General features: G+C 59.8%; 1 protein-coding gene across 2 annotated transcripts; it reads left to right on the plus strand.

Annotated features, from left to right (window-relative positions):
* The first annotated feature begins 1,302 nt into the window (after positions 1 to 1,302).
* Positions 1,303 to 26,394, plus strand: LOC125917900 (reduced folate transporter-like). Of its 2 annotated transcripts, none has more exons than XM_049623983.1 (6): positions 1,303 to 1,637; positions 8,671 to 8,906; positions 12,917 to 13,688; positions 13,766 to 13,958; positions 16,373 to 16,514; positions 24,126 to 26,394. In XM_049623983.1, the coding sequence occupies exons 2-6, from the start codon at positions 8,718 to 8,720 to the stop codon at positions 24,396 to 24,398; spliced, it is 1,569 nt and encodes a 522-aa protein (XP_049479940.1). In that variant the 5' UTR covers positions 1,303 to 1,637; positions 8,671 to 8,717; the 3' UTR covers positions 24,399 to 26,394. The 2 variants fall into 2 exon arrangements, with proteins under 2 accessions (XP_049479940.1, XP_049479939.1); XM_049623982.1 differs by lacking the exon at positions 1,303 to 1,637 and adding an exon at positions 2,766 to 2,912.
* The last annotated feature ends 854 nt before the right edge of the window (positions 26,395 to 27,248 follow it).

A 27,248-nucleotide genomic window follows, 5' to 3' on the forward strand; every position in this document is an offset into this window, starting at 1 on the left:
GCAACAAATCAGCCAATGAGAGACTGTCACAGCCCAGCCAATCAGAAACCACCACCACTCTGGCTCTTGCTTTCCTTGAAGGATTTTCCTTCAAAGCAGCCACTCCCACCTTCCTCCTTTTTGTCTGTGAAGCAACTTTCCTGTGTTCTCTGGACCTGCCTGTGGTTTTGTCATATCTTGCACATCCTGAATTTTAACTTTTCGGTTATTCTCAAATAGACTCATTTTGCTGGTAGAGTAACTGGCCAGCAGTTGTCACTTTGTTACAATGCTTTGTAACAAACACCCCCAGCTCAGTAGCCAGCAGCAGAAGGCATTCCTTCCTGTCCGTGCATCTGAGGATTGCCTGGCGATGGGCTGGTCCAGGCGGGCTTGCTCTTTTCCCCTTTGGACGAGTGGCCACCATGCCACCTACTCAGAGTGAGAGGAGTGATTGCCCCAACATCTGGGATCTGCTGTTCTCTCCCTGGAAGTGGATCCCACAGGGTGGCTGCCAGGTCCCTGGGCATGATGCCCTCCTGCTCTATCCAGACAGACCTCCTGGTCATTCCTTTGTCTTTGTGCCTCCCCCCATCTGCTTTGTGTCTCTCAGGGTGCATGAAACCTGGGTCCTGCCCTGGTGGGGCCAGGGAAAAGTGACCACAACAGCCCATCCTGCGTTCTGGGCAGGGGGGTTGGGCTTTCGCTCCCTGGGAGAAGGACTGGCAGTCAGTCTCCCACCCTCCACTTCCCCATGAAAGTGAAAGGTAAACCTCACTTAAGTGGAGGCTGGCGGCCGGAAGGAGCCCTGGGGGTCAACCTCAAGTACAGGAATTGTCTGTCAGGCCCAACAGGAGAGTCCTCCACAGGAGAGAATCCCCGGTTACAGGCCCCTGCAACTTGGCCAATAAGAAACCCTCATCGCCCTGAGCCCTTGCTTTTCCCCAAGGGACCTTCGTTCAAAACAACGCCCCCAGCTTCCTCCTTCTTCCCCACAACAACCCTGTCTTTTGTTGGACTTGCCTATGGTTTTACCACCGCCTGCATTGTCCTAAAGGGCAGTTCTGTGCCATTCCTAGACCAACTCATTTGTGCTGATAGAACGAGCTGTTTTATTTTTAGGGTTAACCTGTGGTGACATATTGCTAAACCTCCTTTCTGCATGCTTCCTGTGGGCTGTGGGACCTGCAACCACTTCTCCCCGTAGCTCTTCTTCCTGGGAGCCTGAGATGGGTAACTGGGGGCCAGGAGGCCAGATCGCCCCTCCCATCCTCTCTGGGTTTCCTGCCCCCCCCCTCCCTCTCACCACCCTGCAGCCTGGCTGGTTCCTGGTCAGTCTTGACCGCCGACTGGGGAATCCCAGGGAAGTACCAGTGGGGCTCGGGCACTGGGTGCATTCGGGTAGAGGCTGCTTGCTGTGACCCCGAGAGCAGGTGTCTGTGTCTTGTTGGTGCTGCAGCCAGCCTCCAAACCAAATGTGGGTCATGGTGAATCCTACTGGCTGGTGCTGCGTGGGGGTAGGGGGAAGATAATCAAAACACCAATAGTTCTGTCCTGCCTGGCACAGTGACCGATGTCCCTGGCTTGAGCTTGTGGCTTAGCCAGAAAAGGAACGTTTAAAATGAGCCAAAAAGAAAAGCACATGAACTTCTAGCTGGGTAAGGCAGGGGGGGGGGGGGGGGCAGGCCCCAGCAGGGGTCAAGGGGCCGGCACTCTTCCAAGAGGCAGTCACAGTTGGTAGGGGGGCTGGAGGGCCTCCCTCCAGGACTTGGGCTCGCTGCAGCCAGGGCCGCGGTAGGTGTGCGCAGGTCCCAGTGGACTCTGGGAGCGGCGGCCCAGTGGGGGCCCGTGAGGGGTGGTCCAATGGAGGTTCTGGGAGGAGTGGTTCAGTGGGGGCTTCATGGGGGTTTCACGGGTGGCAGGGGAACAGTTCAGAGGGAGGGGGGAAGGCCCAGTAGGGGCTCCAGCTGGGGTGCAATGAGAAGGCGGGGGCTGGGGGAGGTGTAGTCGGGTGGGGGCGGGGGGGGGGCAATCCAGTAGGGGCTCAGAGGGGGGGGGGGGCCAGGACGGCTCAGAAGGGGCTGCGGCGAGGGGAGGATCTGCTAGTCTAATGGGATCTGCTTGGCGGCGGGGCGGGGTGACAGTCTAGTGAGGCTGTGGGCGGGGCAAGGGGGATGATCCAGAAGTGGCTGCGGAGCTGGTTGGGGGGACTGTTCAGTGGGGGCCTTGCGGGGGGCGGGGGGGGGGGAAGAGCGGTCCAGTGGGGGCTACGGCCCGGGTGCTGTCTGGTGAGGACTGCGGGGTGGGGGAGGTGTTGGGCAGTCCGGTGGGGGCTACATCGGGGGGCAGGTGGGCGCGCGAGGGACAGTCCAGTGGAGGCTGCGGGCGGAGTCGGGGGGGGGGGGGGGGGGGGGGGGCCGACCCAGCGCGGGCTGTGGCGGGGCGGGGGTGGGGCGACGGTGCAGAGGGGGCTGCATGCCGGCGGGCCCTCGAGGGGCGGTCGAGTGGAGGCTGGGGCCGGGGCGGGGGGCGGGGTGCGGACGCCCCGTGGATGGGCCAGGCCCCTCACGGAGGCTCCCAGGCCCGCGCCAAGAGGCGGCCTCGTGACCGGGGGCAGTGGCGGGGCGGGCGGACCGCGAGCCTGGGAACTAGCGCGGGGCACCGTGGCAAGCGCTGCCGCGGCTGCGCGGGTCGGAGCGCGGGCGTGGCGTGGCCGGGGGCGTGGTCCCGCCGCCTTTCCCGGCAGCGCCCGCGGCCGCGGGTCATTGTGTGCGCCGGGGCGGCGCGTGCGCCCACTTCGGGTGGGTCCTCGCCCCCGCCCAGCGCTGCAGCGCGCCTTTAGGAGCGGACGCCGCCCGCCCGCCCGCCCGCCCGGGTACCTGGGGAGGCGCGCACCGGGGACCGCGGGGTGAATGAGGGCCGGGGGCTGCGGGGTGAGTGCACGGGCCGGGGGCTGCGGGGTGAGTGCACGGGCGTGGGCACGCCCGGCGCGTGCAGGGCGCGACCTGGGCGCACGGTGACCCGTTCCTCCCCGCGGTGGCCGTGGGTCCCGTGAAGGAAGGGACTCGGGCATCGCCCGCCCGCCGCATTTCCCGCCGGTGCTCACGGTGCGCGCGCGCTCCGATCCTCTGTGGTGCGGCTCGCTCACCTCCGGTCACTTCAGCACCTGTCCAGCCAGTTGGGGTCTGAGTGCCGCCCCGACCCTTCCCCGTCACTCTGGGACTCTTACCCAGGATGGACAGAACCGCGTGGACTCGGCGCTGGCGGCCGGGCACGGTGCCCCGGCAGCACCACCCGTGCGCACGTGCTCCGCCGGCGGGGCAGCGGGGGATCCCCGGTCCACCCACGCGACCGGGAGGGCGCTTGGCGCGCTTCCCAGTCCCTACCGGGCCCATTGTTCGTCTCCTGCCCCAGAGCTCAGAGGTGCTGATGGCCATCCTTTTTGGAGGAGCGGTTGCAGCAGAGAGTGCTGGAGATTGTCTGGGAACCCGAGCCTTGTACTTGCGGTCCTTTCCTGAGTGGACCTGCCGGTACATCTCTGCAGGCGGAAGCTATCCTCCAGGGTCCTGTTTACTTTCCGCGAGTGAAACGCTTGTTCTGGAGAGTCCAGGGTTGTGGCCCAGACACACGCGGCATGTTCAGGGCGCCCAGCCCCAGCCCCGCTGGTCTGAGCACAGGTTAGGATCTGAGACAGCTCAGAAGTCCAGAGCATCTAGAGGAAGCTGGTTCCCATGCTGCGCAGAGTGCGGTAGGGTACAGGTTTTGGAACAGGGTCCCCTGCTGAGACCCTCTCCATAAGGGAGACCGGAGGGCCCTCCTGCAGTCCAGACTGAATGAGCAGAACCAGGACTTTCTGGCCTGGGGGAACTGCCTTACTCTGCAGGTGTGGGAGCCCAGTGCCCAGGCCTGAAGGACCCCAGATGGTGTCTCCCCCTGCTGTCTCCCACCATACTGCATTGCTCTGTCTTTGAATCCTTTCGAGTTGGTGCTACTCATTCCTTTCTTACCGAGGGGGCTTTAGTGGATGTCAGCAACTGTGGATATTTTAGTCACTTGTGCTGGGCAGTGATGATCAGCCAGTTTTCAACATGTGGGTTCGGTGTCTACAGTAGTGATGGCCAGAAGCTGTAATTTTACTCTTTGGAACAGGGAACTGTGTCAAGCAATTTGTGGGGGTCTTTCTTTTTCACTAAGAATGTAATGAACCTCCCTCGTTAACCTGGGGGAACAGTAGCCAGTTTAAAGCACAAAACAAGGCAGGTGGATTTTGCTTTTTTTTGGTTTTGTGTCTCTAGACTGACTGGGTCCTGGAGGTACAGAATCTCCCCCCCAAGACGGGTGGTCGGGGGGGGGGGTGTCCCTGTGGGGGCTGTTAGAACCTTCTCTTGGGGGCACTTGCTGGGGTCCTCGGTCCCCTCCCACGACTCTCCTGGTTGGTCGGTGTTTCCTTCAGTTGCCCTGAAGGGGCCTGAAGTTGCATGGCATTGGGCTGGGGTCAGGGCACTTGCGGTCCAGGCCCGTCCTGCTGCCCACTTGCCCTGAGCTCAGTGCCTCATCTGCCTTCTGGGCTGTGCTGCACCTGTGCCCGCGTGGTGGCACCCCTCCTCACCTTCCTGGAGCCTGAGCCTGGGAAGGGCCTGCGTGTTTTCAAGAGAGGACTTTGAGTCCTGGCCGTGGCAGCTGGCCGCTCGTCAGGGCTGGTGTCTACACCCAGCCCAGGTGAGTTGAGTGAACTCACCCGAAGCAGACGAAGTCCACCTGAACGTGGGCAGGGCCCCAGCCTCGCTGGCTGAGACCCCTGGCTTCTGAGTTGGCCTGTTTCTCTGATGCTCAGTCCCGGGCACGGGCTGCCTTTCCTCCTGGAGAGGCCGCGTGACAGGGCTTGTCAACACGCACTGGTCCTGTAGTGGTCAACACCTTTTCCCCAGTGGCCAGTGTTAAAAATGGATTTCAAATTAGACTCGGGAGGTTTGGCTCCTGTTTCTGTGTGGCAGGCCGTGCTCCAGGGAGGGGACCAAGCTCCTCCCCTTGAGCCTCTCCTGCCTGGCTCAATTCAGAGTTCCCTGGATTCTGAATTGTCCGGCCTGTACATGCCCAGCCTGTTGAGAAGTTGTTCAAAGTGTGGGAGAGGCGCATTCCAAAGTGGACCCAAGCCTGATGACCCCAGGTGTCTCCGTGCAGATAAGCATCGCCGGCGACCGCTTCACATGGTGGGTCGTGCCGCGGCCTACTGTCCTTTGTTCTGGGAGGTCAGGTGGTGGCACTTCAGCTGTGAGGGGTGACCAGAGGGTCAGCTTTGCCACACGTGCCCCGGCTTGTAGGCTCGCTTGCCTCCTTGAGTTCAGCCCCGGGTGCCCCTGCGGTGGGACCTCTCACGTCGGGGGTCCGGGAGCGGCTAGGGACGGGGAGGTCCAGGACCGGGCCCCCCCACCCCCGCCCCGAGCTGGAGGAGGCGCGGGGCTCTTAAACAACAGTCGGGAGCAATATCTGGAGCAGAAATGCAGGTGCCCAGTTTTGAAGGAACGCTCTTGAGAGTCTGGAGCCTTCCATGCTCCTCAGCGCCTTCACTGCTGTTTCTGCCTCCTGGCACGGGGCAGGGTGAGGCTGGGCCAACAGCGGGACAGTAAACGTACTCTCCGTCGCAGGCGGGCGTCTCCACTGCCCCTGGTGCCCGGGCTGAGGAGCCGAGTTCCCCTTTCCGGTGTGCCCGAGGTGGGTGGGAGGCCCTGCTGCACTTCTGCGGAGACCCCTGCTGGGAACCGGTCTTGAGCAAATGTTCACGGACACTTCGGGTGGACTTCCCGTACAGGGGTGACTCAGGCCAGCTCGTGGGCCGCAAGTGTAGAGCGAACACAGAGCGTGGTCCCCAGAGGTGAGACTTGTGTGCAGGACACTGAGCCGAGGACTTGGAGTGAGCTGTGGGGGCATGGGGTGGGGGGGAACTTAGCATCATGTGGTCAGAGAACAGAGGCGGCCCCAGAGGCCAGGGCATCTTCCGGCTGGGGGAGGCCTCTCCTTCACCCCAGCTGTTATGGAACTTGGGAGAAGGGCTGGGGCCCTTGGCCACCCAGCAGGTTGAGCCCCGCACAGGGCAGTGTCCCTAGATCTCAGGGATGGAACTGGAGAATGGGCAGGCAGGGAAGGGGCTCTCTGATGCACTGTCTCTGTAGACACTCCCCCCGTTCTCCGTGAGCTCCATCGGTGGTAGGGGCTCCCTGGCCATCACCTGGGCCGGCTCCTTTCGTACCCATCCTTCTGGGCATTGAGGTTGGCCCACCTTTGTGTTGTGACCCTGGAGGGCTCCCAGGGGCCCACCCGAGCGATGGTTGGGGTGGGGTGGCCACACTCCCTGGGAGTCCTGACGTTGAGATGTAGCCCTGCACGTCCAGCCAGGGACCGGAGGCAGAGTGTCCTGGGGCGCTGTGTTCTTTCACCTGCTCGGGCCTGCCCGCGGGACGTGTAAGGTGCAGAGTCCTGGGCCGTGACCCAGACCTTCAGACAGCTGCACGGGGAGCTCCTGGCAGTTCTCACTGTAGAGAGGGAAGAACCACTCCTGGGTTTCCGAAGCCTTTGGAGTCCAGGATATAGAACAAAAAGCATTAGTGTGTTGGGTGCTCGTGTCTGAAACTTGCACCATTGCCCCAGGACTCAGGGGGTACCAGGTAATGGTAAGTTCTCATTGCTTCTGGAGATGATACCTGTTTGAACAGGATGGCCAAGTCCTCAAGGCCTCTGAGCCCCTGGGAGGGTGGGGACCTGCCCCTGGGGACCCTGGGTTCAGGTGGATTCTTGGCTGTTCACCCTGAGCTGGGGAGCCTGGCTAGGTGAGTGTGGGGTTGCCCTGGCGTCCAGGGAGTGTACCTGGGAGTGGGGGAGTGAACTTGAGGGGGTCCTGGGGCAGCGATGGGGTCCCTGGGGGTGCACCCGAGGTTGGGTGGTTCTCCCTGTGGCCCTGGGCCCGCCATGTGTACGAGCTCCTGGTGGGTTTGGAGGAGGGAATACCAGTCTGTCTGTTGAAGCCATTTGGCCTGTGCGCCCTGCGGCGGTTTTCCGGGGGTGGGGGGAGTTGCAGCTCTGCCGCCTGGCTGACCGTTTCATTTGGCCCCTTGGGAACGTTGAGGGGCCGGCCCAGGACCTTGTAACTCCTGGGACCACCACCCTCCCCGCCTTTGAAACTCTCAAATTCTTGCAGCTGCCCCTCGCCCCTGCCATCGCACGTAGCCCCCACAGACCCTCCAGCCTGGCTTCGGAGGGGTTCACTGCTGTCCCCCTGGTTTTCCCTGTGTCACAGAAATAAGCGTGGGTGCGTGGAAGGCGGGGACAGGCCTGCTCACGAGGCCACAGTTCACTTTGCTGAGGCTCTGTGCTTCCTGGGGGTGGGGTCTCTGCAGTCACCTGGCTCTTCTGCGGCTCATCCTGGGAGGAGTGTGGGAGCACTTCCTGCTTGGATGGTCTCTGGGCTGCATGTGCTGGGAGTCTGGTGGCTTTTCCTCGGGGTCCCTGGACCACCCCCCACAAGGCTGGTTTCACATCTTGGGAACTTGGTCGCCCGCTGGGAATTGGAGGGGGTCCCTGCCCGGATCCACACCCTCTATGCACTCTCCTTGAAAGGCCAGGCCTCGCAGGAGCAGAGTTCTCCCGCCGTCTGTCAGCCCCGCCACCCTCTGCACCCAGGGCATCCCTACCTGGGCTGAGCCACGGGGCTCCTTAGCACGCGTGTCCTCCCCACCCTCCCACGATGCCTGCCTGCCGGGCTTCCTGCTTATTTAAAAAGAAGGGTATATCAGTGCCTTAAACGGAGAGCCAGAGTCACTTGACTTATAGAAACATAGTAACAAAGGGAAACAGCCGCAAACCGAAACGGGAAACTGGAGTGGGTCTGACCCCCTGCTGCTCTCTGCTGGAGTAGGCTTAGCCGGTTTGGGAAGCTGCTGCTGCCGCCTCTCAAGGCTCCAGGGTCATTAGGCTGAAGGCCTCTGTCGCACGTGGTCCCTTCCTGTCACCTTGTCACCCTCTCCTCCAGAGGCTCCTGCTTCTCCCTTTGCCCTCCTTGCCCACAGTCAGTGTCACCCCCAGGCTCGTCTGCCACATCCTCCGGTGTTGTGCACGGAGTCCCCCCACCGGCGACGGGACGGCGCCCCCAGGCTGCAGCTTGCTGACTGTGGCCAGGTGTGTGCCAGGCGGCCCGGCAAGGTCTCTTCCTGCCATCTTGGGGCAGCTGGGTCTCCGCACAGGGACGTGTCTGGGTGCCGTGACACCAGCCGCCGGAGCAGGCTGTCCCTGAGACCTCTCCCGGGGAGGGATTCGTGCCCACCCCATAGTCCATAGCCATTGCCACCGCTGTGAGCACTTGAAATGAGTCTGGTGTGCTTGAAGACTGGATTTTAAGTTGTATTTGGCTTTAGTTGATGTTTAAAGAGCCAATCCCGTGGTGGGTGAGGTATGGAATGAGGTCGTCCTGGTAGCCCCTGGAGGTGCTGACAGCCCAGTGGGTGCACCCGGCATCTGGGTTGCTACGGGCTCCAGGGGATTCTCAGGTTTGGGGCCTCTGGGCTCTTCTCCCCGTGTGGACGTTGAGTCCTAACTCCGTGAAAGAAGGGGACGCTCTTCGGTGTTGTTTCTGGGGGCAGGCAGGGTGGTGTCCACCGGCTGCCGGTTGAGCTGCCCCGATTCTTGCCTCATCTGTTTCAGGAACAGCCTCCTCTCCTGCAGGGCTGTGGGCGGCCTGGACAGCAAGCATGGCGCCCTCCGGCCAGGTGGCGGAGAAGCAGGAGCCCCCGGAGCTTGGACGGGACCCTGAGCTCAAATCCTGGAGGTGCCTGGTGTTCTACCTGTGTTTCTATGGCTTCATGGCACAGATGCGGCCCGGGGAGAGCTTCATCACCCCCTACCTCCTGAGCACCGATAAGAACTTCACGCAGGAGCAGGTGCGTGGGCGCGGCATGTGGGGGCGCCCCGGGCCCGGGGTGGCTGAGCCTGCGAGGGCAGGTGGCTGTGGGGGTCAGGGGTCCCGATCCCGGCCCCCCCGAGGGCCACCTCCACACCAAGGGCCAGACTGTCACTGACCAGGCCAGTTCGAGAGAGAGGGATGGCAGCCGAGAGGGATGGCTGGCTGCCCCAGCCGGAGGGGGAGGACCCCACCCCCGCGGGCTCACCTGCTGAGACGGCTCGCTTGCAGCCTTTGAGGACTGAGGAATTTCCCTTTGATGAGGCAGCCAGGACAGAGGGTCTCCTTGAAACTTGACTAATAAGCTTACACCCTGGGGCAGCAACAGATTACACACCTCCAGCCTTTCCTTCTCCACAAGACTAAAGAACCCAAGGGCTGTTGGTCAGTGAATCTCTCGGTCAGGGCTTCTGTGCCAGCTCTGCTCACCACCTGGCTCTCCTGCCCGACCTGTTCCTGGCCCAGGCTCCCTGCTCAGTCACCCCTGCCCTTCGGCCTCTGGCCACCTGTCCCCTCCAGCGTGTGTGCCAGCCCCTGTGTCCCCTGTCACTGTGTCTGAACTGTGGGTCATGCCGAGCTGCTGCCTTCCTTGCTCCCTGAGAGCTTGTCACCGTCCCCTTGCACACCTGAGACTTGTTTAAGTCAAGTGGCGTTGCCGCCCAAATGAGGCCTGACCCTCAAAGTAGCCGCCTTAGGAAAAATGGAAATACCTGCCTGACCGGCTCACAGGAGGTCTAACCCTGCATGTGACTGCACCTGATCCCAGAGCCAATCACTTCTGAGGGGGGGGCCCTGTGCCCCCCCAACCCCCACACAGGCCCTCTGGCCCTCCTCCCGCGCTCACTGGTGGGCCAGGTGGCTGTCGCTCTCAGGAGCACTGCTGTCTGGAGGGGCGGCCGGCCCTCATCAGAATAAGCGCGTATGTAAAACTCCATTCAGATCACAAGAAAAACAAGAAAAATGTCTGCAGCAAAGTTATAAAGCTCATCTGCCTGCTCTCCAGTTGCACGTGAACTGATCGAATACAGATGATCCTTGAACTTGGGGCTTAGGGGTGCCCAACCCCCGTGCAGTTGAAAATCTGCGTATAACCTGACTTCCCAAAAACTTAGCTACTGATAGCCCACCGTTGACCAGGAGCCTTGCCGACAGCGTGAACAGTTAACACGTATTCCGTGTGTCGTGTGTGTTTCATATTTTATCCTTATAGCAATGGAAGCTAGAGGAAAAAGTGTTTTTAAGAACATCGTAGGGAAGAGAAAACAATGTGGCACTTGGACTATATTTACTGAAAACAAGCTGGAGACAAGGGGAGCCACGCAGTTCAGACTGTGGTTCAAGTGTCCGCTGTGGGGGGTTCCAGACATTCAGCCAGACCACCAGCCCCGTGGACGCCATCAGACGGGCAGTGGAGGCGGGCGGGCCGTGCTCGCGGCTGCTCGGCGGGGCCCACGGGTGGCGCAGCTGTGAGCTGGCTGGCTTGTGTCCGCACAGCCGCTGCGGCTTCTCGCTGCTGGGCCGACCGGGGACGCTGGTCCCCACAGGCTCGGGCTGATGTGACATTCATGCACCCTGGGGGTGGAACCGCAGAGCGTTCACCTGGTGCTTAGGTGGCCTCCAGGCTGTCCCTACCCCAGCCCCCGGCAGGTGTGCGGGGCCTGGCCACGCACACGTGGCTCCCGTTTCCCTTGCCAGCATCTGATTGGTGCTGTTGAGTTTCTGCCCATCTGATCGCAGTGAACAGCCGGTGTGCTGCTGGATTGTGTTTCTCTGCTCTCCGTGCAGTCCGCGGGGCCTGGCTGTCACCTGGCTGTCTCTGTGCTCGCAGGCCAGCCTCCGTGTCCTCCTCCGGGGCTGTCTGCCTTCTGGTTGCCCTTTGGGGTCACGTGTTTCTCCTAGTCTGGGCTGGTCTCCCCCGCTTTGTAAGCTTTAGTCTGGCCAGATTGTCCACGGTTCATGCTGTGAGGTCACCTGACACGGCCCCCCCTCCACCGCAGACTTAGGAAGTGCCTTGGGGAGGGGACGGGTCCTGCTCTGCACCCGCAGGCCTGTCATTCCTTTGCATCCAGGCTGCCTGGCTGAGTCCTGCTGCCGCAGCCCCCACGGAAAGCCCCCACCCGGGACCACTGACCGCCATCCTCACGGGGCTGACACCACCTGGTGCCCTCCTCAGTGAAGGTCCCTGTGTCATTCCTGCCCTCGCCTCAGGCGGTTCTCCGTGTGCGTACAGGCTCTGCCTGGCATCAGCTCTGGTGTTTCCTCCCGGAGTTTGGGTAGGCCGTGGTTCTGCCCTGCCCCCTTCGTCCCACTCCGTGGCTCTGCCCCGCCCCCTCCGTCCCACTCCTCAGAACCCGCTGGTCTCCCTCCTGGTGCCCCATCTTCCCTGCCTTCCCACGGCTGCTGTGGGGCCCGGCCGAGCCTGCCCGATCCGAGAAGCAGCAGCCTGGAAGCCACCTGGATCTAGGTCTGGGCACGGTTTCCGCGCTTTCCCCGTCAGCCTGGACCAGACACGAGCGGGATGGGAATGCGTCCAGGTGATGCCAGGCTCGGGCCGGGACGAGGCTGACCTCGTGCCAGGGCCGGGCCACGTGACAGTTGCCGTCTGCCCTGGGGACCTCGTGGGTGCCCTGTCCTCCAGGAACTTCCCCGTGTGACATGGGTCAGCTGTTTGCCAGGCCTGAGGGGAAGCAGAGTGGGGCTGTGGGGTGGGGCTGGGGGTCATTAGGAGACATCATAAGTGAGGGCCGTTTGATGTTCTTGGAGACTGTAAACACGGTCCAGACCCCCCTGCAGCTGGGACCCTGTGGCTCTTGGTGACCAAGTGCAGGTTCTTCTTTCCCCCGGGGCCCACCTGCACCGAGTGTCCCAGAATGTCCTGGGGCTTTTGTGCACGGTGTCTCGGGGGCCACGGCCTGGGGGTCATCCTCAGCTTCCCATGGCCATGTGGGTTTAAGAGGCCACCAGCCAGGGAAGTTCTGTCACGGGCCCCTGTGTCTCAGAGCTGGGTCTCCCGACAGCCTTCCTTGGGCCCTGAGGCTTGTCCTGTGCACGAGGGCAGAAACAGGTCTCCACACTTGGCCCGGGACCGTCTGTGGCCAGCCGGGCCCATCATGTAGCATCCCCTGGGCGGGCAGGCGCCGGGGCCGCAGAACTCCCCGACTGAACCCTCTGAAGTGCTGGGTCCACGTGGCGTCCCAGAGCCTGGTAGGTGGTGGGCACGGCCCCCCGTGCTGACCCAGGTTCGACTCCGGGGCCTCAGAGCCTGCTGGTTTTCAGGGCCGAGGGTCCCCTGGGCTGTCTCCGGGATTGCTCTGTGGTCCGAGTCAGGTTTGGTGCCCTGAGTCCGGTGCGTCCCCAGGGAGGCCGCAGCCTCTGGGGGCCTACCTGTGCCTGCCCCGGTGGATCCGAGCCACGGCCAGAGCCCCGTGGTGGGGTCCAGTGGCATTGGGTGCAGGGGCTTCCCACCCAGTGTCCCTGTGCCCCGGGACCGAGTGAGGGTGGTGGCTGGTGCCCTCCCCCAGCAGACAGGCGTGAGGGGGGCCTGGCCGGGCCCTGCTGTTGCCTCTGGCCCGGTTTCCTTTTCCTTGTGGTTTCTTCCCTTCCTTCTGGTCTGTGAAACCTGTTGTGCGCACTCGTCGTCTGCGGCCTTTCCTTCTGAGACCGGAGTGTAGGTTGGTCACAACTGTGACCAAGGAGAAGCCACATCGTGTTTCTGTATCACGAGGAACAAACAAAGCTGGGTTAGCGCGTGACCGCGTCATGACTGCTCGTTAGTGAGTCGGTCCCCGGCGTCCCGTGCCAGGAGCGGCGTGCCCGCGGGGCCGGCGTGCCGTGGGGCGGACGTGGTCGGCGCCGGGCCGCCGTGCGCAGTCCCGACGGCCGTGTGTTTTTGTCGGATGTAGTAAGGCGGGGAAAACGCCGACGGCCCGGGGGCGGGGGGCGGCCGGGGCGCTCGAGGGGCCGCGGTGTCACGAGCCTGCCGTCCCACAGGTCACCAACGAGATCACGCCGGTGCTGTCCTACTCCTACCTGGCGGTGCTGGTGCCCGTCTTCCTGCTCACTGACTACCTGCGCTACAAGCCGGTGCTGCTGCTGCAGGGCCTGAGCTACATCTCCGTGTGGCTGCTGCTGCTGCTGGGCGATTCCGTGCTGCACATGCAGTTCATGGAGCTCTTCTACAGCCTCACCATGGCCGCCCGCATCGCCTACTCCTCCTACGTCTTCTCGCTCGTGTGCCCGGCCCGCTACCAGCGCATGGCCGGCTACTCGCGCACGGCCGTGCTGCTGGGCGTCTTCACCAGCTCCGTGCTGGGCCAGCTGCTGGTCACCGTGGGCCGGGTCCCCTTCTCCACGGTCAACCACATCTCCCTGGGCTTCCTCACCTTCAGCCTGGTCCTCGCCCTCTTCCTGAAGCGCCCCAAGCGCAGCCTCTTCTTCAACCGCGCCGCCCCCGCGCGCCACGGGGCCTCGCCCTCCGAGCTGGACCGCATGAACCCGGCCCCCTCCCAGCCTGCAGACGCCAAGCCGGGCCGGGCGCCGCTGGGGGCCTGGCGGGACTGGACCCTGGTGCGCATGCTCCGGGAGCTGGGGGACCACCTGCGGCTGCCGCAGCTGCGCCTCTGGTCCCTCTGGTGGGTCTTCAACTCGGCCGCCTACTACCTGATCGTCTACTACGTGCACATCCTGTGGAACGTGGTCAACCCCACCACGGACGCCTCCTCCGTCTACAACGGGGGGGCGGATGCCGCGTCCACCCTGCTCGGTACGCCCACGGCCCCGCCGGCCTCGCCCGCCCCGCCCGCCTCCCCAGGACGGCCGTGACGCGCCCTGTCTCCCCAGGTGCCATCACCTCCTTCTCCGCGGGCTTCGTGAAGATCCGCTGGGCGCTGTGGGCGAAGCTGGTCATCGCGGGCGTGACGGCAGTGCAGGCTGCGTTGGTCTTCTTCATGTACAGCACGAGCAGCATCTGGCTGTGCTACGTGGCCTTCGTGCTCTTCCGTGGCGCCTACCAGTTCCTGGTGCCCATCGCCACGTGAGTCGACTGGAGCGGGGCGGGCCGTGTGAGGCCGTGGTCTGGGTGGCCACTTAAGAGCCAGAGCCACAGCCTGGCCGGTGGCGGGTGGCCGGAGGGCCACACGCCTTCCTCCTGCTTGCTGGGAATAGACAGGCTGTCTGCATGTGTTAAGAGGCCTCCCTTCCAGAATGTTCTGTGGGGAGCAGAGGGGGCACGTGCAGGCAGCGTGGAGCTAGCGGGGCGGTGTGCTCTCTTACTGGGAGGAACAGTGAACCTAGCGTGCCCCCCCGCTAGGGGCCCAGCTGTCTCTTGTCCGTGGCACGGCTTGTCCCCGCTTTTGTGACCCCGAGCTCGGCACGGAGCCTGCCACGTGTGGCATCCCCTCTGCTTCTCCCGTGGCGGCTACTTGGTGTCCACAGTTACCAGCCCTTGTCATGTCCTTCCTCCCAGCTCCCTGGCCTGTTTTTGAGGCCCCAGGCGCTGCTGCGGCCCTGACTGGCGCGAGGCCCTTCTTGTCCCTTTCCGCGGCAGGGCACGGTGACACACAGCCAAGGAGTAACCAGGTGCTGCCCTCAGCCCACTTGTGCCTTCTAGAACTTTCTCCAGCCCACGTCTTGCTTGCTCCTAAGATCCTCTGTGTATTCCTTTGAACTGACCCTTTCACGAAGCTGTATGCTGTTGCCACACATGTTCACACCACATGTGCCCACGCCCCACACGTGTAGGAGCCTCCCTCCCTCCCTCCCTCCCTGAGCTTCCTGCGCCCGGCGGGTCGGCTTGGGTCTGTTACCAGCTCCCCTGCCCGGCCCTGGTTCCCCTCCGGGCCTCACCCCTCCTGGTCACCCCTGATCAGATCATCTGTCCGCACTCGATCTCGAGCTCACGTGGCATCCTCAGGCTCCCAGCTCCTTGGTGTCGCCTCACGGAAGTGCCAGTCCCCAGCTTTGCTCTCCACACTCGGTCCACACCTGCCCAGGGGTCCCTCCTCTTCTGTTGGGGAGGGCCGGGCTCTGCCAGACGCCCCGGGGACGGTTTCCTCGGAAGATGCCCAGCCTACTTCCCGTGGCCGGGACCACCTCCCCTGACGACCCCCTGTGTGGCCTGCTGGTCCTCCCTGCCTCCTGTCCCTCCTCGCCCTCTCTCAGCCTGCAAATGTCCCCAGGGCATCTCGTTGGCCAGGAGCGCCACGGTCAGCACCGGAAAGGGCTCCGGGTCATCTGCTGTGACTGCTGTGCACTCGATACATGTCCTCCTCGGATGTTTGTGCTGATTGTAGGAACGCAGAAAGGGTGGGATACGACGTGGGCTGGCGTGGAGAACGGCCCTTCTGGCTCCACCGCCAGGCCTGCTGCGGCCGTCGGGGTGTCTGGGCTGACCTGGGACCACGCTCGTCCCGCTGCAGCCCTGCCCCGCACACTTAGCTGTGTGCTTCGGTGTCACAGGTGCAGGCGCAGTCGGTCCTCTCGGTGATGCTGTACGGCTGGTCCCCGGGTGACTGGGATGCCACGTGCGATGTTTCCCTGCGACTTTGAGCCCTGAGGTCGATAGCCCCTCATCTGCGTTTATTCCTCCAGATTCTGATGGCCGCAGATGGGTCCCAGGAGGGACTGGCCAGGCCGGGGCACGTGCCCCGGAAGACGGTAGATCCCGGGCGAGCGCACGGTGGCCCTGCGGGCCCCTTGCCTTTCGTAGGGACAGTTTGCATCTGGCCTCTCCTGCTGGGTTCTGTACTGTCCCTCGGGCAACCGGATGTGGTGGGAGCTTCTCGCCGTGTGCCCCTTGTCACGTCTCAATTGCTCCCACCGGGGCTGTGGAACACAGGAGACACGCGGGGCAGGTGGCCAGGGACCCTGCCCAGCTTGGGTTTCCTCACTCTGCGTCAGTCGCGCTGCTGCTCATGTGGGCGGGGGCCCTTCCTTGTTCCCCACCCAGCACAGCGGCCCCTCCGCTTCTGTCATCCTCTTGAAAGGCTTCTTGCGTATTTTCCTTCATTCTTCAGAACTTCGGAGTGTTTTTTTATCCAGTTGTTTTTAGAGGCACCTCGGGGATTTTCGCGGAAGCACCTTCAAATGTTCACTTTTCTGCAGAGGACCGGGAGCCGTGTGCACGTTCATTCCTCTTGCTTTTTCTTGTTTGTTTTACTGTTCTGTCCCTAATTTCTCGAGTCGTGAAAGAACAGTGATTCCAGCACCCTCGTGATTTCTGCCTGTTCTCACGAGGCTCTCGGGGCTCTGTTTACTCTGTCCCAGAATTACCAGGAGATGTTCTGGACGTCTTCCCGGGGTGTGTGTTGTCCTCGGGGTTGCACGCACACAGCTTGCGCAGGGCCCGGAGCGCCGCCTGGGTCCCGGGCCAGTCGTGCCGGTTCCCTTTGTGCGGTGGGCGCGCCCCGTGCCGCAGCTGCGTCTGAGCTCGGCTGCTTTCCCATTCAGCTTTCAGATCGCGTCCTCTCTTTCTAAAGAGCTCTGTGCCCTGGTGTTCGGAGTCAACACATTCTTCGCCACCGTCCTCAAGACCATCGTCATCCTCATCGTTGCCGACAAGCGGTGTCTGGGCCTCCCGGTGCGCTCGCAGGTGAGTCCCTTCCGCCTCGCGTCCCGGGGACGGAAGCCTCTGGAGGGGTGTCCGGCCAGCGGCATCTCCCCCTCCAAAGGGTCTGGGTCCGCGGGTCCGCTGCAGGGGCGGCGTGGGCAGGGTGGGCTGGGGCAGAGCAGGAGCAGGGAGGGAAAGGTCAGCTGTGGTTGGGCTGCCCCGTCCCGGGGGCCCAGGCTGGGGCCGGGCAGGCCCCCTGGTCTGGGCAGCGCACAGCCGGCCCTGCTTAGGCTGCTGGGGCCCCCGAGGCCGCCCAGATGCAGGCCCCCCCGAGCAGCCCCCGGCGTCCCCCACGCCGGCTGATGTCCCAGGAAGGACAGAGGTATGGCTGTGAGCCCCTCCCTGTGTGGTTACAGCTCACCGCCCGTTTGAGGTCTCTGCCTTTGATGTCAAAACCTGTCCGGCCTGGGCCCTGACCCTCACTTGAGCTGTTTTTTGTCCGAAAGACGGGAGAGTAGACCTGGGGTTGACCTGGGTGCGCGCGGGCCCCTGTCTGGTCCCTCCCTCCATCCAACTCTGGGTGGGTCCTCGGGGCTTCTGAGCAGGGCTTGAGAGTTCTGTCCCCCGTGAGGTTGGGGGACACTGCCACGTGTGACTCTGGCTGGTCTCGGGCAAGCTGGAATTAGCCAGAGGGCAGGTCCGCAGGAGGGAGGCAGCCAGGCTCCTGGGGACCACCCCGCCCCACCCGTGGCCTGACACATACCCTGAGCCTGGGGGCATGCAGCCTCCCGTCTGCCTGGAGCCTGGACCTCAGTGGGCTTGGGCTCCCCGGAGAAGTCCCAGCCTCTGAGCTGAGTTGGCACTACTTTGGTGACCCCAGAGTTGACTGGAAAGAGGCGCTGGGCGGGGACAGACCCTCTTGTTTGGAAACCGGCCTGCGGGGTTTGAAAACCTGGTTAGGAGAAGAACATGTGAAGTGCTTGCTCCTGTCTGCCGAGCGCCCCCCTGTGGATGTGCTCTGTGTGGTGGACTGTGCTGGGAGCGGCCGGCATCCAAAGTGTGCGTTAGTCGTGTTACTGGTGGAGTTGCCGGGCCACGGGAGGTTGTTAGTAAGTTGGGGGGCGTCCGGAGTTCTGTGCAGCCCCGCACCCGTATGCCTTGTGGGGTCGGCGGTATGAGGTCCGCGCGTTCTGTGCGGCTCTGGCCCATCTGTCCATCCTGACGGGGTTTTTGCAGAGCAAAACTTCCAGATTTGATCAGCTCTGGTTTACCTGTTTCTCCCTTTATGCGTCTGGGCTTGGCGTCACGTGGAAGAACTTTTTGCGTGACCCGGGCTCTCGAGAGTCTTCCCCAATCTCTTTCTTAAAGTTTCATGGGTTTACCTTTAAGTCTGACCCACGCGGACGTAAGTTTTGTGTGAGGTCAAAGGCCGCCTCTGTCCGGACGGCCCGTTGCCCGGCCCCGCTTGTCGAAGAGACCGTCTCTTCTCTGTCCAACTGCTGCCTCACTGTTGTCAGAATCGCGTTGCGTGTGTTTGTGCGGGTCTGTTTCTGGGCTCTCGGGCCACCCACGGAGCTGGACACCTGCCCGTCCGCCACCGCGTCCTGCTCGCCAGCTCCACGGTGAGCTCTGAAATTGGGCAGACTGATTGCCCCAGCCTTGAAGCGTGTTTTCAGGATTGTTTCCACCTTCTAGTTTCCTTGCCTTTCTCTGTAAGTTTTATTTATTTTTTAAAACTTTTTTAAAGTTTATTTTGAGAGAGAGAGAGCAAGCATTGGAGGGGCAGAGAGAGGGAGAGAGAATCCCAAGCAGGCTCCACACTGTCATCACGGACCCCGACATGGGGCTTGAAGCCACAAACTGTGAGACGATCCGAGCCGAAACCGAGAGTCTGACGCTTAACCGACCGAGCCACCCAGGCTCCCCAGCCTTTCTGTGTAAATTTTAGAGTCAACTTGTCTACCTACAAAAATTCTTGCTGGAATTTTGCTGTGACTCACAGTAAGCCCGTGTCCGTTCTGGGAGAATTGGCATCTTCGCTCTGTTTCCAGTCTGTGAACGCGGTGTGTGTCTGCATTTGTGTGGAGAGTGCTTGATTTCCTCCCGCATCTTGCAGTTTCTGGCAAACGAGTATTATACGTGCTTTCTTAGGTTTATGCCTAAGTATTTCATTGTGTTTTGAGCAATTGTGAGTGGTAGTGTATTTTAATATTCGTGTCCACACTCGTCTGCCGGGGCTGCCATATGGAAGCACCAGACGCTGGGCAACTCACAATCCTGGAAGCTCAGAGTCTAAGGTCAGGGTGTGCACAGAGCTGGGTGCTCCCGAGGGCTTGCTGGCACGTAGACGTCGTCTTCTGTGTCCTCATGTGAACTTTTCTCCGTGTGTGTGCACGTCTGGTGTCCCTCTCTGCTTCCAGGAACAGGGGTCACATTGGATCAGGGCCCACTGTTATGACCCCTCTGACCTTAATTGCCTCTTTGAAGGCCCTGTCTCCAAACACAGTCCCATTGGAGGTGGGGGCCTGCACACATGGCTTCGGTCCAGCAGCACCGTGTGCTCGTTGAGAACACGTAGGGATACACCCGATACTCGGGTGTTGGTGTTTTATAGCCTTGCTGTGGCCATTCGTTAGTTCCAGGAGGTGGTTTGTTTTTCACGTGCTTTTTCTTTCCTTTTCTTGCCTTACTGCGACTGGCTCAGACTTCCTCCTTATTGTTTCCTTCTTTTTACTTGCTTTAGATTCATATTCATCTTTTTCTAGGTTCTTGAAATGGGAATTTAGATCAATGACTCGAGGCTTCTTTTTTATTTTATTTTTATTTTAGAGAGCACGCGAGCAGGGGCGAGGGGCAGAGGGAGAGAGGGGATCTTAAATGGGCTCCGCACGAAGCGTGCCCAACACGGGGCTCGGTCCCAAGACCCTGGGATCATGACCTGAGCCTAAATTAAGAGTCAGACGCTCAACCTTCTGGGCCACCCGGGTGCCCCTTGAGGCTTCTTCTCTAACATTTGCATTTAGTGCTGTGCGTGCAGTCCCCTCTCTTGCCGCTTCGGCCGCGTCCCACAGATCGGGAAGCTGCATTTTCATTTTTGTTCATCTCAGTGTATCTTTTTATCTCTCTTTGACCTATAATTATTGCAGATGGTCTCGTTTGGTTTCCAAGTGTTTCGAGAGTTTCCTGTTATCTTTGTTGTTGATTTTCCATTTTGATTCTATTTTGTGATCAGTGAATACAGTCTATCTGATTTCAGTCCTTTTAAATTTGTTGAGGTTTGTTTTCTGGCCCAGGATGTGGTTTATCTTATTATATGTTATGTGGACCCTTGAGAAGAATGTGAATTCTCCTTTTGTTGGGTGGAGTGTTTCATAAATTCCAGTTAGATCTGATTGATGGTGGTATTGATTTAATCTGTCTCCCTGTGGATTTTGTCTCATCCCGTTGTTGAGAGAGGAGTGTTGGCATCCCCATCCTTCATTGAGGCTTTGATCGTTTCTGCTTTCAGTTCTATCGTGTTTGTCTTCACGTGTTTCTAGGTCTTTTGTTTGTTGCACACACCTCGGGGATTGTGGGGATTGCAGCGTTTTGATGGATTGAGCTTTTGATCATTATGAAATGTCCTTCTCTGCCTCTGGTCATTTTCTTTTCTCTGACGTCTACTTCACCTAATATCAACATAGGCACTCCTGTTTTCTTAAAAAAAATTTTTTTTAAATGTTTATTTTCGAGAGAGAGAGAGAGAGAGAGCGCACAAGCGAGCAGGGAGGGGCAGAGAGAGATGGAGACACAGAATCCGAAGCAGGTTCCGGTCTCCCAGCTGTCAGCAGAGAGCCCAACGCGGGGCTCAAACTCACGAACCATGAGATCATGAGCTGAGCTGAACTCCTACGCTTAACTGACTGAGCCACCAGGTGCCCCTCTGTTTTCCTTTAATTAACATTTGTGTGATACACATTTTTACATCCTTTTACTTTTTACCTGACTGTATGGTTATATTTGAAATGAGTTCCTTGTACACTACATATGATTGAGTCATGTTTTATAATCTATTCTGCAAACGTCTGTCTTAAGTGGTGAATGTAGACCATTTATGTTTAGTGAAATTATTGACGTGTTAGAGTTTACATCTGCCATATCATTTTCTGTTTTCCTTTTCTTCGCCTTTGTATTTTCTGTGCCTTCCTATGGATTGCACATTCTTTAGAGTTTCATTTTATTTGTTGTGTTTTTGAGTGTATCTCTTGCTATAGCTTTTTTGATGGTGACTGTGTTAAATAACCTATTTGAGCGAAGTATAGAAATCTTATCTCCTACCATGTCATTCTACCTTCCACTGTTTTTATTTATTCGTTAAAAAAAATTTTTTTTGAATGTATATTTTTTTTTTTTTTAAATTTTTTTTTTTCAACGTTTTTTATTTATTTTTGGGACAGAGAGAGACAGAGCATGAACGGGGGAGGGGCAGAGAGAGAGGGAGACACAGAATCGGAAACAGGCTCCAGGCTCCGAGCCATCAGCCCAGAGCCTGACGCGGGGCTCGAACTCACGGACCGCGAGATCGTGACCTGGCTGAAGCCGGACGCTTAACCGACTGCGCCACCCAGGCGCCCCTGAATGTATATTTTTGACAGAGAGAGAGAGAGCATGAGCCAGGGAGGGGCAGAGAGAGAGGGAGACACAGAATCCAAAGCAAGCTCCAGGCTCCGAGCTGTCAGCACAGAACCCGACACGGGGCTCAAACTCACGAACTGGGAGATCATGACCTGAGCCGAAGTCGGACACTCAACCGACTGAGCCACCCATCGCCCCTACCTTCCACTGTTAATAGTATAGTTGTCTCAAGTATTTTCTCTACGTATCATTACAGCCATATAAGTTAGGGTTCCAAATTTTGCTTTAACTATCAAACATTTAGAAATTTCTAGAAGAGAAAGAAAGCCTTCTGTTTACCCATGATTTGGCTCACTGTGTTCTTTTGTTTTCCCCGCTGATCCAGGGTTTCTTCTTAATGATTTCCCTTCTGTTCAGAGAATTCTCCTTTAAGCCCTTCTTTTAGGGTAGGTCAGCTGGTGACAACTTCTTCTGTTAGTTTTTCCTTTTTCTGAGAATCTCTTGATTTCCTTTTCATTCCCAAAGGAGATGATACTGGATATAGGCTTCTAGGCTGATAGTTTTTTCTTTTAACTTTGAAGAAAAATGTGTCACATCCTTGTGGTCTTAACTGGCTTCTGATGAAAAAGCCACTGCTTTTCCCTTAAGGTGTCACTTTTTTCTGGCTACTTGCAAGGCTTTTCTTTTTCCTTTGCCTTTAGCTTTTTCAGAAGTTTAAATATGGTGTGTGTTGGTCTGATTTTCTTTGGGTTTGTCCTGTGTGTGTGGTTCCCTGAGCATCTTGAATCTGTAGGTTTATTTCTCACCAAATTTGGAGCCACTATTTCCTCAAGTAGTTTTCCAGCCCTATCCTCTTTCTTTTTGTGGGATTCGCATGACACAACATCACATCTTTTGTCATATAAGGGAATGAAGCTCTGCTTAGGATTTCTTTTTTTTTTTTTTTTTTTAGTCTTGTTTTCTCTCTGTTTAGATCTGATGATTTCCATCGCCCCATCTTCCAGTTCGTTGATTGTTTTCTCTGTCCTGTCTGTTCTGTTCTGTTGTTGAAACCATTGAGTTTTTGGTTTGGTTATTGTGTTTCCAATTCTAGCTGTTCTTTGTCTCTTTCTTTTCTTAGAGTTTTTGACCTATTCCAAGAGTGTTAATGCACCATGAAACAGCTTCATCATGCTGTGGTAAAGTCTCTCTCAGATAATTTTAACATCTCTGTCATCCCTGTGATGGCATCTGTAGATTGTATTCATTCAGTTAGAGGTCTTTGTGGTTCTAAGTGATTTTTTTATTAAAACCTGGACATTTCGGAGATTATGTTAAGAGATCTGCATCTTACTGAAACCCTCCACTTTAACTGCTTTTTCCTGACACTGCTCTAGCAGAGGAAGTTGGGGACATGTGCCTTGTTACAGCCAGGCGGGTGGAAGTTCAGGCTCTGTGCTCAGACCTCCTGACCAAGAGGGAGCTGGGGGGGCTCCTCGCTCCTCCTGCCTGCCTGGCAAGGACGGGGGTTCCAGTTCTCCCCACCTGGCTTCCAGCCTCCAGTGGTTACAAGGTGGGGGGTGCCTTGTGACCGCTCCCACATGGCCTCCAGTGGAGGGAATGGGGTGTTCTCCCTGCTGCTGGGCAATGGTACAAGTCCTCAATCCACAGGGCTAGGGTTTGGGGGTTGTTACCGCCTGGGGAGAGTGAAAGTCCAGGCTTTCTGTGTGGTTTCTGCCGGGGTGAACTTTCCAGCTCCCCACTGGGCCTTCACCACCATCTGACGGGGGCCCCATTGTAGTCTGGGTAATGAGGGTGGGGTTCAGCCATTGTAGGGCTGTTCCCTCTGTCTGTTTCCTGTCCTGATGGGCTGTCCCTCTCTAGTCCCAGTCCTTTTGCTGGAAAGAACAGCTTTTATTGTTTTTTTTTGTTTTTTTTTCCCCTTCATTAGCTGGCATTTCTGGGTTGCTGGTTTCTTTTTTTTTTTTTTTTTAATTTTTTTTAATGTTTGTTTATTTCTGAGAGAGACAGAGAGAGAATGTGAGTGGGTTGGGGCAGAGAGAGAGGGAGGCACAGAATCCGAAGCAGGCTCCAGGCTCCGAGCTGTCAGCACAGAGCCCGACGCGGGGCTCGAACTCACGAGCTGTGAGATCGTGACCTGAGCTGAAGTCGGACGCTCAACCGACTGAGCCACCCAGGCGGCCCTGGTTTCGTTTCTAAAATTACATCACAAAATTAGAAAAGCCCAGGGGACACATTGGTGCTTGTCCTCAGCCTCCAGGGCTCCTAGCTGGTGAACTGCCTTCGTCTGTGTGCTCTGTGTGTAACGTCCAGAGCGTCAGCCGTACCTGGGGGAGGAGTGGGGAAAACACATCCGCTCCATCTGCCTGGAAGCAGCGTCCGTCATGGTTCATTTCCCGGTTTTGCTTGTGAAGATGAGCTTTTCCCAGAAAGGCATGGAGAGGGGCCTGCGGGGAGCGGAGCGCCAAGGTCTCGGGCAGGACCCACGCCTGGTCTGGCCCGCAGACGCCCGGAACCGCCTGGACTGCCCGTCCCGGCAGTCAGGAGACTCAGGAGGGACATTCCCACGTTCTGGGCGCCCCGCGCAGCTGCACCGATCCCCGGGGCAGAGACTGGCTTGGGGCTTGCGTCTGGGCTCCGCCGTGTGGGAAGTTCCCGCACATGCTTGTCCTTGTGCCCTCGGCAGCCGTGGGAACTTGGCCCACAGAATGAAGCTCATGTTTGTTCTCATAAATCGAGCGGAGCATCTTGGGGTAGATCACAAGGGCCACGCGATGCAGGGAAACTGCCAGGGCTTGTGGGAAAGCGGTGGGGGGCCCCCCAGGGCTTGCCCTGGAGCAGGGCAGAGGGCGGGCCCTGCCCACTGTGGAGACCTGCTCCTGGCCTGTCCCCCGACCCTCGGGCACCCAGCCCCACTCCTGCAGTGTTCCTGTGGCCTCCGCGGGAGGAGGGAGAGCCGGGGAGGAATCCACAGGCCCCTTCCCGCCCCTGCCCCTCACCTGCCTGGGCTGACCTCACCCCTACCCCTCTCTGTTCTAGTTCCTCGTCTACTTCATGTTCTTCCTAGTGCTGTTCATTGTCTACCTCTCGGTGGCCATGCTGGTGATCCTGCGGCACCTCCGGGAAGGCCGCCACCCGCCCCTGGCCCTGCCCCCGCCCCAGGAGGAGAAGGCCGAGCAGGTGCTAAGCCTGCAGGACAGAGGCCTCAGTGGCCCGAAGCCGGAAGCCCCCCCACCGGCCCTGGAGGACAGCGTGTGGACGGCAGGGTTGGCCTCTCGGGAACAGAACCAGCACCCCGAGGCCAAAGCCTGACCCAGCCCGGCCTAGCGGGAGGCCAGGCTCCTCTGGCACCGGAGGCAGCCCGTGCAGCGTGCTCCACGTCCTGGGGCCTCGATGTCTCAGAAGGGATGTCTCTTCGCAGCTTGCCCAGGACCCGGGTTCCGGCACGGTCCACATTCCAGTGTTCGCATTGTGGAGCCAGGGACTGACGGGGACCCTAGGTGGGATATCCCTGTGACCCACACCCCGAGGGCTTGTCTGGCGGTGGCCCTGAGTACTGGTTCTCGTCCCCATCCCGCTGCCTGCTGGGGCACTGCGGGCTGGCTTGCTGTCCCCGTGGCGGGGAGGGGGGTCTCATGTGCCCACCAGGCCACTCTGCCTTCACCCCGCCCCCCACAAGAGGCAGGTCCTGCTTGTTCCTGGGGACCAGTGAGGGGGCCAAGATGCCAGCCTCAGGGACTCAGTCCCCCACAGGGTATCCTGTGCCCTGCAGGGCCAGGCCGGGATCCCTGATTCCCGTAGCCTGTGGCTAAACTTGGTAAGGCCAGTTGTCCAGGTACTTGCTTTAGACTATGTCCCTTTCCTAAAAAAAGTTGACCTAAATGAGAAGCCTCAGTGGGCTTCTCTTTCCGGGTGAGACGCCAGGCATTGGCCGCTGGCAGACATTTGCCCGTCAGGTGGAAGCTGGGACGCGGGGGCCCTGGAGCCCCGCTCCTCCCCCAGCGGGCTAACCCTGACCTACCTCACTGGTGACTGCAGACCGCTTGGGGTCACTCACCCACGTGCCGGCCCACACGGGACCCACCCTGAGCACACCGCCTCAGATGCAAGACCGTCGGCTCTCCCCAAAATCAAACCACAAGCTCCACACGTGGAGGGGCTCCTGGTCTTGTACTAACCTGGCGTGGGTGGGGGCGGCTGGTCAGGAGGCCAAGAAGAGGGCCCCGGCCCCAGGCAGGAACCCAAACCAGGCCCCCACGGCCTCGAGCTGAGCACAGCCCCCTCCTACAGCCCTGTCTTGAGAAGCGCCCGTGCCCCGCGGGAAGGGAAGGCCAGCTGCTCGGAGCCAGCTTGGTGCAGAGAGGTTGGAGCAGCCCTCCTGGAGAGGAGCTGCCTGCACCCAGGGGTCCCTGAGGTCCGCTTGTCGGGACAGGGTGTCTCAGGAGGCTGCCCTGAGGCTGCAGGAGGATGCTGGGGGGCAGGGCATCCACAGGGGGCCTCCCCGCTGACTCCCCACCCCCACCCACCCCATGCCCCAGGGACCCCGTGGGGAGGGGCAGTGCTCTTCCCCTTCCATGCTCAGGGATCCTGCGGGACTTGCCGGGTGGAGGGCGGTGCCTCTCACCTCTGGTCACTGACCTCGTGATGGAGGCCTTTGCGCTTGCCCCCACCCTGACCTGCGAACGCTCCCATCGGTGGGTGGCCCAGCCACCTGGCCCCAAGGTGGGTTCTGCATGCTGCAGCAGCTCTGGGGAGAACATGGGTGCTGGGTCTACACCCCGGCTTGCCTGTGCGGACTGCCGGCCGTCCCCAGGGACGCTCCGGAGACCAGGTTTAGGGCACCAGCATCCCCGTGCACGTGTGTGCATCTGACATCCGTGTACATCTAGCCACGCCCACCTGTGCGCCTTCAGCAGGACCCACCAGCGGGACAAAGACTCCCACGGTCTGTCTCACGATAACGAAGCCTGCTTCCAAACCGAGTGTCCGTGCAAAAGGCCGTTTTTATTTGGAGCCAGTTGGGAAACCACATTACACAGTTAGCAGGACCGGCTGCCGTGGTTTACAGGGCAGCGTTGAGACAGCAGACCTGAGGCACTTGGCTCCGTGCCCACGACCCTTCCAGCACAGCCACCAGGGGGAGGGACCCTGGGGTGCCCCCAGAACTTCCCCTTCAGAGTGCTGTGTCTACACAGCCTCGGGTCCTAGGGCTCGGCAAGGCCGGTCTCGGGTGAGCCGTGTCCTGGCTGAGGACAGGTGTCGCGATCCTGTTTGCCCCTGTGCCTTGTTTTAAGTAAGCTTTGTGCCCAGCGTGGAGCCCAACATGGGGCTTGAACCCACAAACCATGAGATCATGATCTGAGCTGAGATTGAGTCGGACACTTAACCAACCGAGCCACCCAGGCACCCCTTTCCTCTGTGGTTTTTTGAACTGTGTCCCATGAAGATAAACCTGGGGCCCTGGACTCAGTAGGCAGGAGTTCTGGCCGGGCACCTGGGAGTGGGAGTAGGTTTTGGCCCAGTTGGGTTCCGGGATGTGCTCCTGGGCAAGGCTAGGGAAGCCTCTGCTCTGGGAATCCTTGCCTCAGCAAAGGAGTTTTGGACCTGGGCGGGGCCCGGGGACAGGACACTGCCATCCCTGGGTTGTGGGCCCCTCAACTCCTAGCCTGGGGGCGTCTGGCTGGCTCAGTCAGTAGAGCTCTTGATGTCAGGGTTGTGAGTTTGAGCCCCACGCTGGGGGTAGAGATTACTTAAAAATCTCCCTGCAGGGCCTTGGCTGGATTGAGCTCCACGTGGGAAGCCGGTGTGGGACAGAACTGAAGACGCACCTGTCCCGTGTGCAGGCTGGCTCCCAGCCACCAGCACAAGGTGGTGTTGGGGTAAAGGCCATAGCCTGGGGGCAGCAGTGGCCCTGAGTTTGAGGCTGGCCCTGGCCCGGGGGGTGGCTGCGGGAGGCCAAGGAGAAATGGCCCCACGCTGCGCCCTTGGCCTGAGCTGCCCCAGCAGCTCACAGCTGGGGACCGAGGCCCCACCTGGCCCCTGCCAGGCCCCCCGGGCACGCACACCTCCCCAAGTCAATATGTTCCTTTGCCTCAGGGGGGGGGTCTCCCTCCTGTTCTGATTGGGGTCAAAGAGGAAGGGGGCAGGGCCTTGTGCGAGGTG

Source organism: Panthera uncia, unplaced genomic scaffold (genome assembly GCF_023721935.1).
Source record: "Panthera uncia isolate 11264 unplaced genomic scaffold, Puncia_PCG_1.0 HiC_scaffold_282, whole genome shotgun sequence".
Lineage (NCBI taxonomy): Eukaryota > Metazoa > Chordata > Mammalia > Carnivora > Felidae > Panthera > Panthera uncia.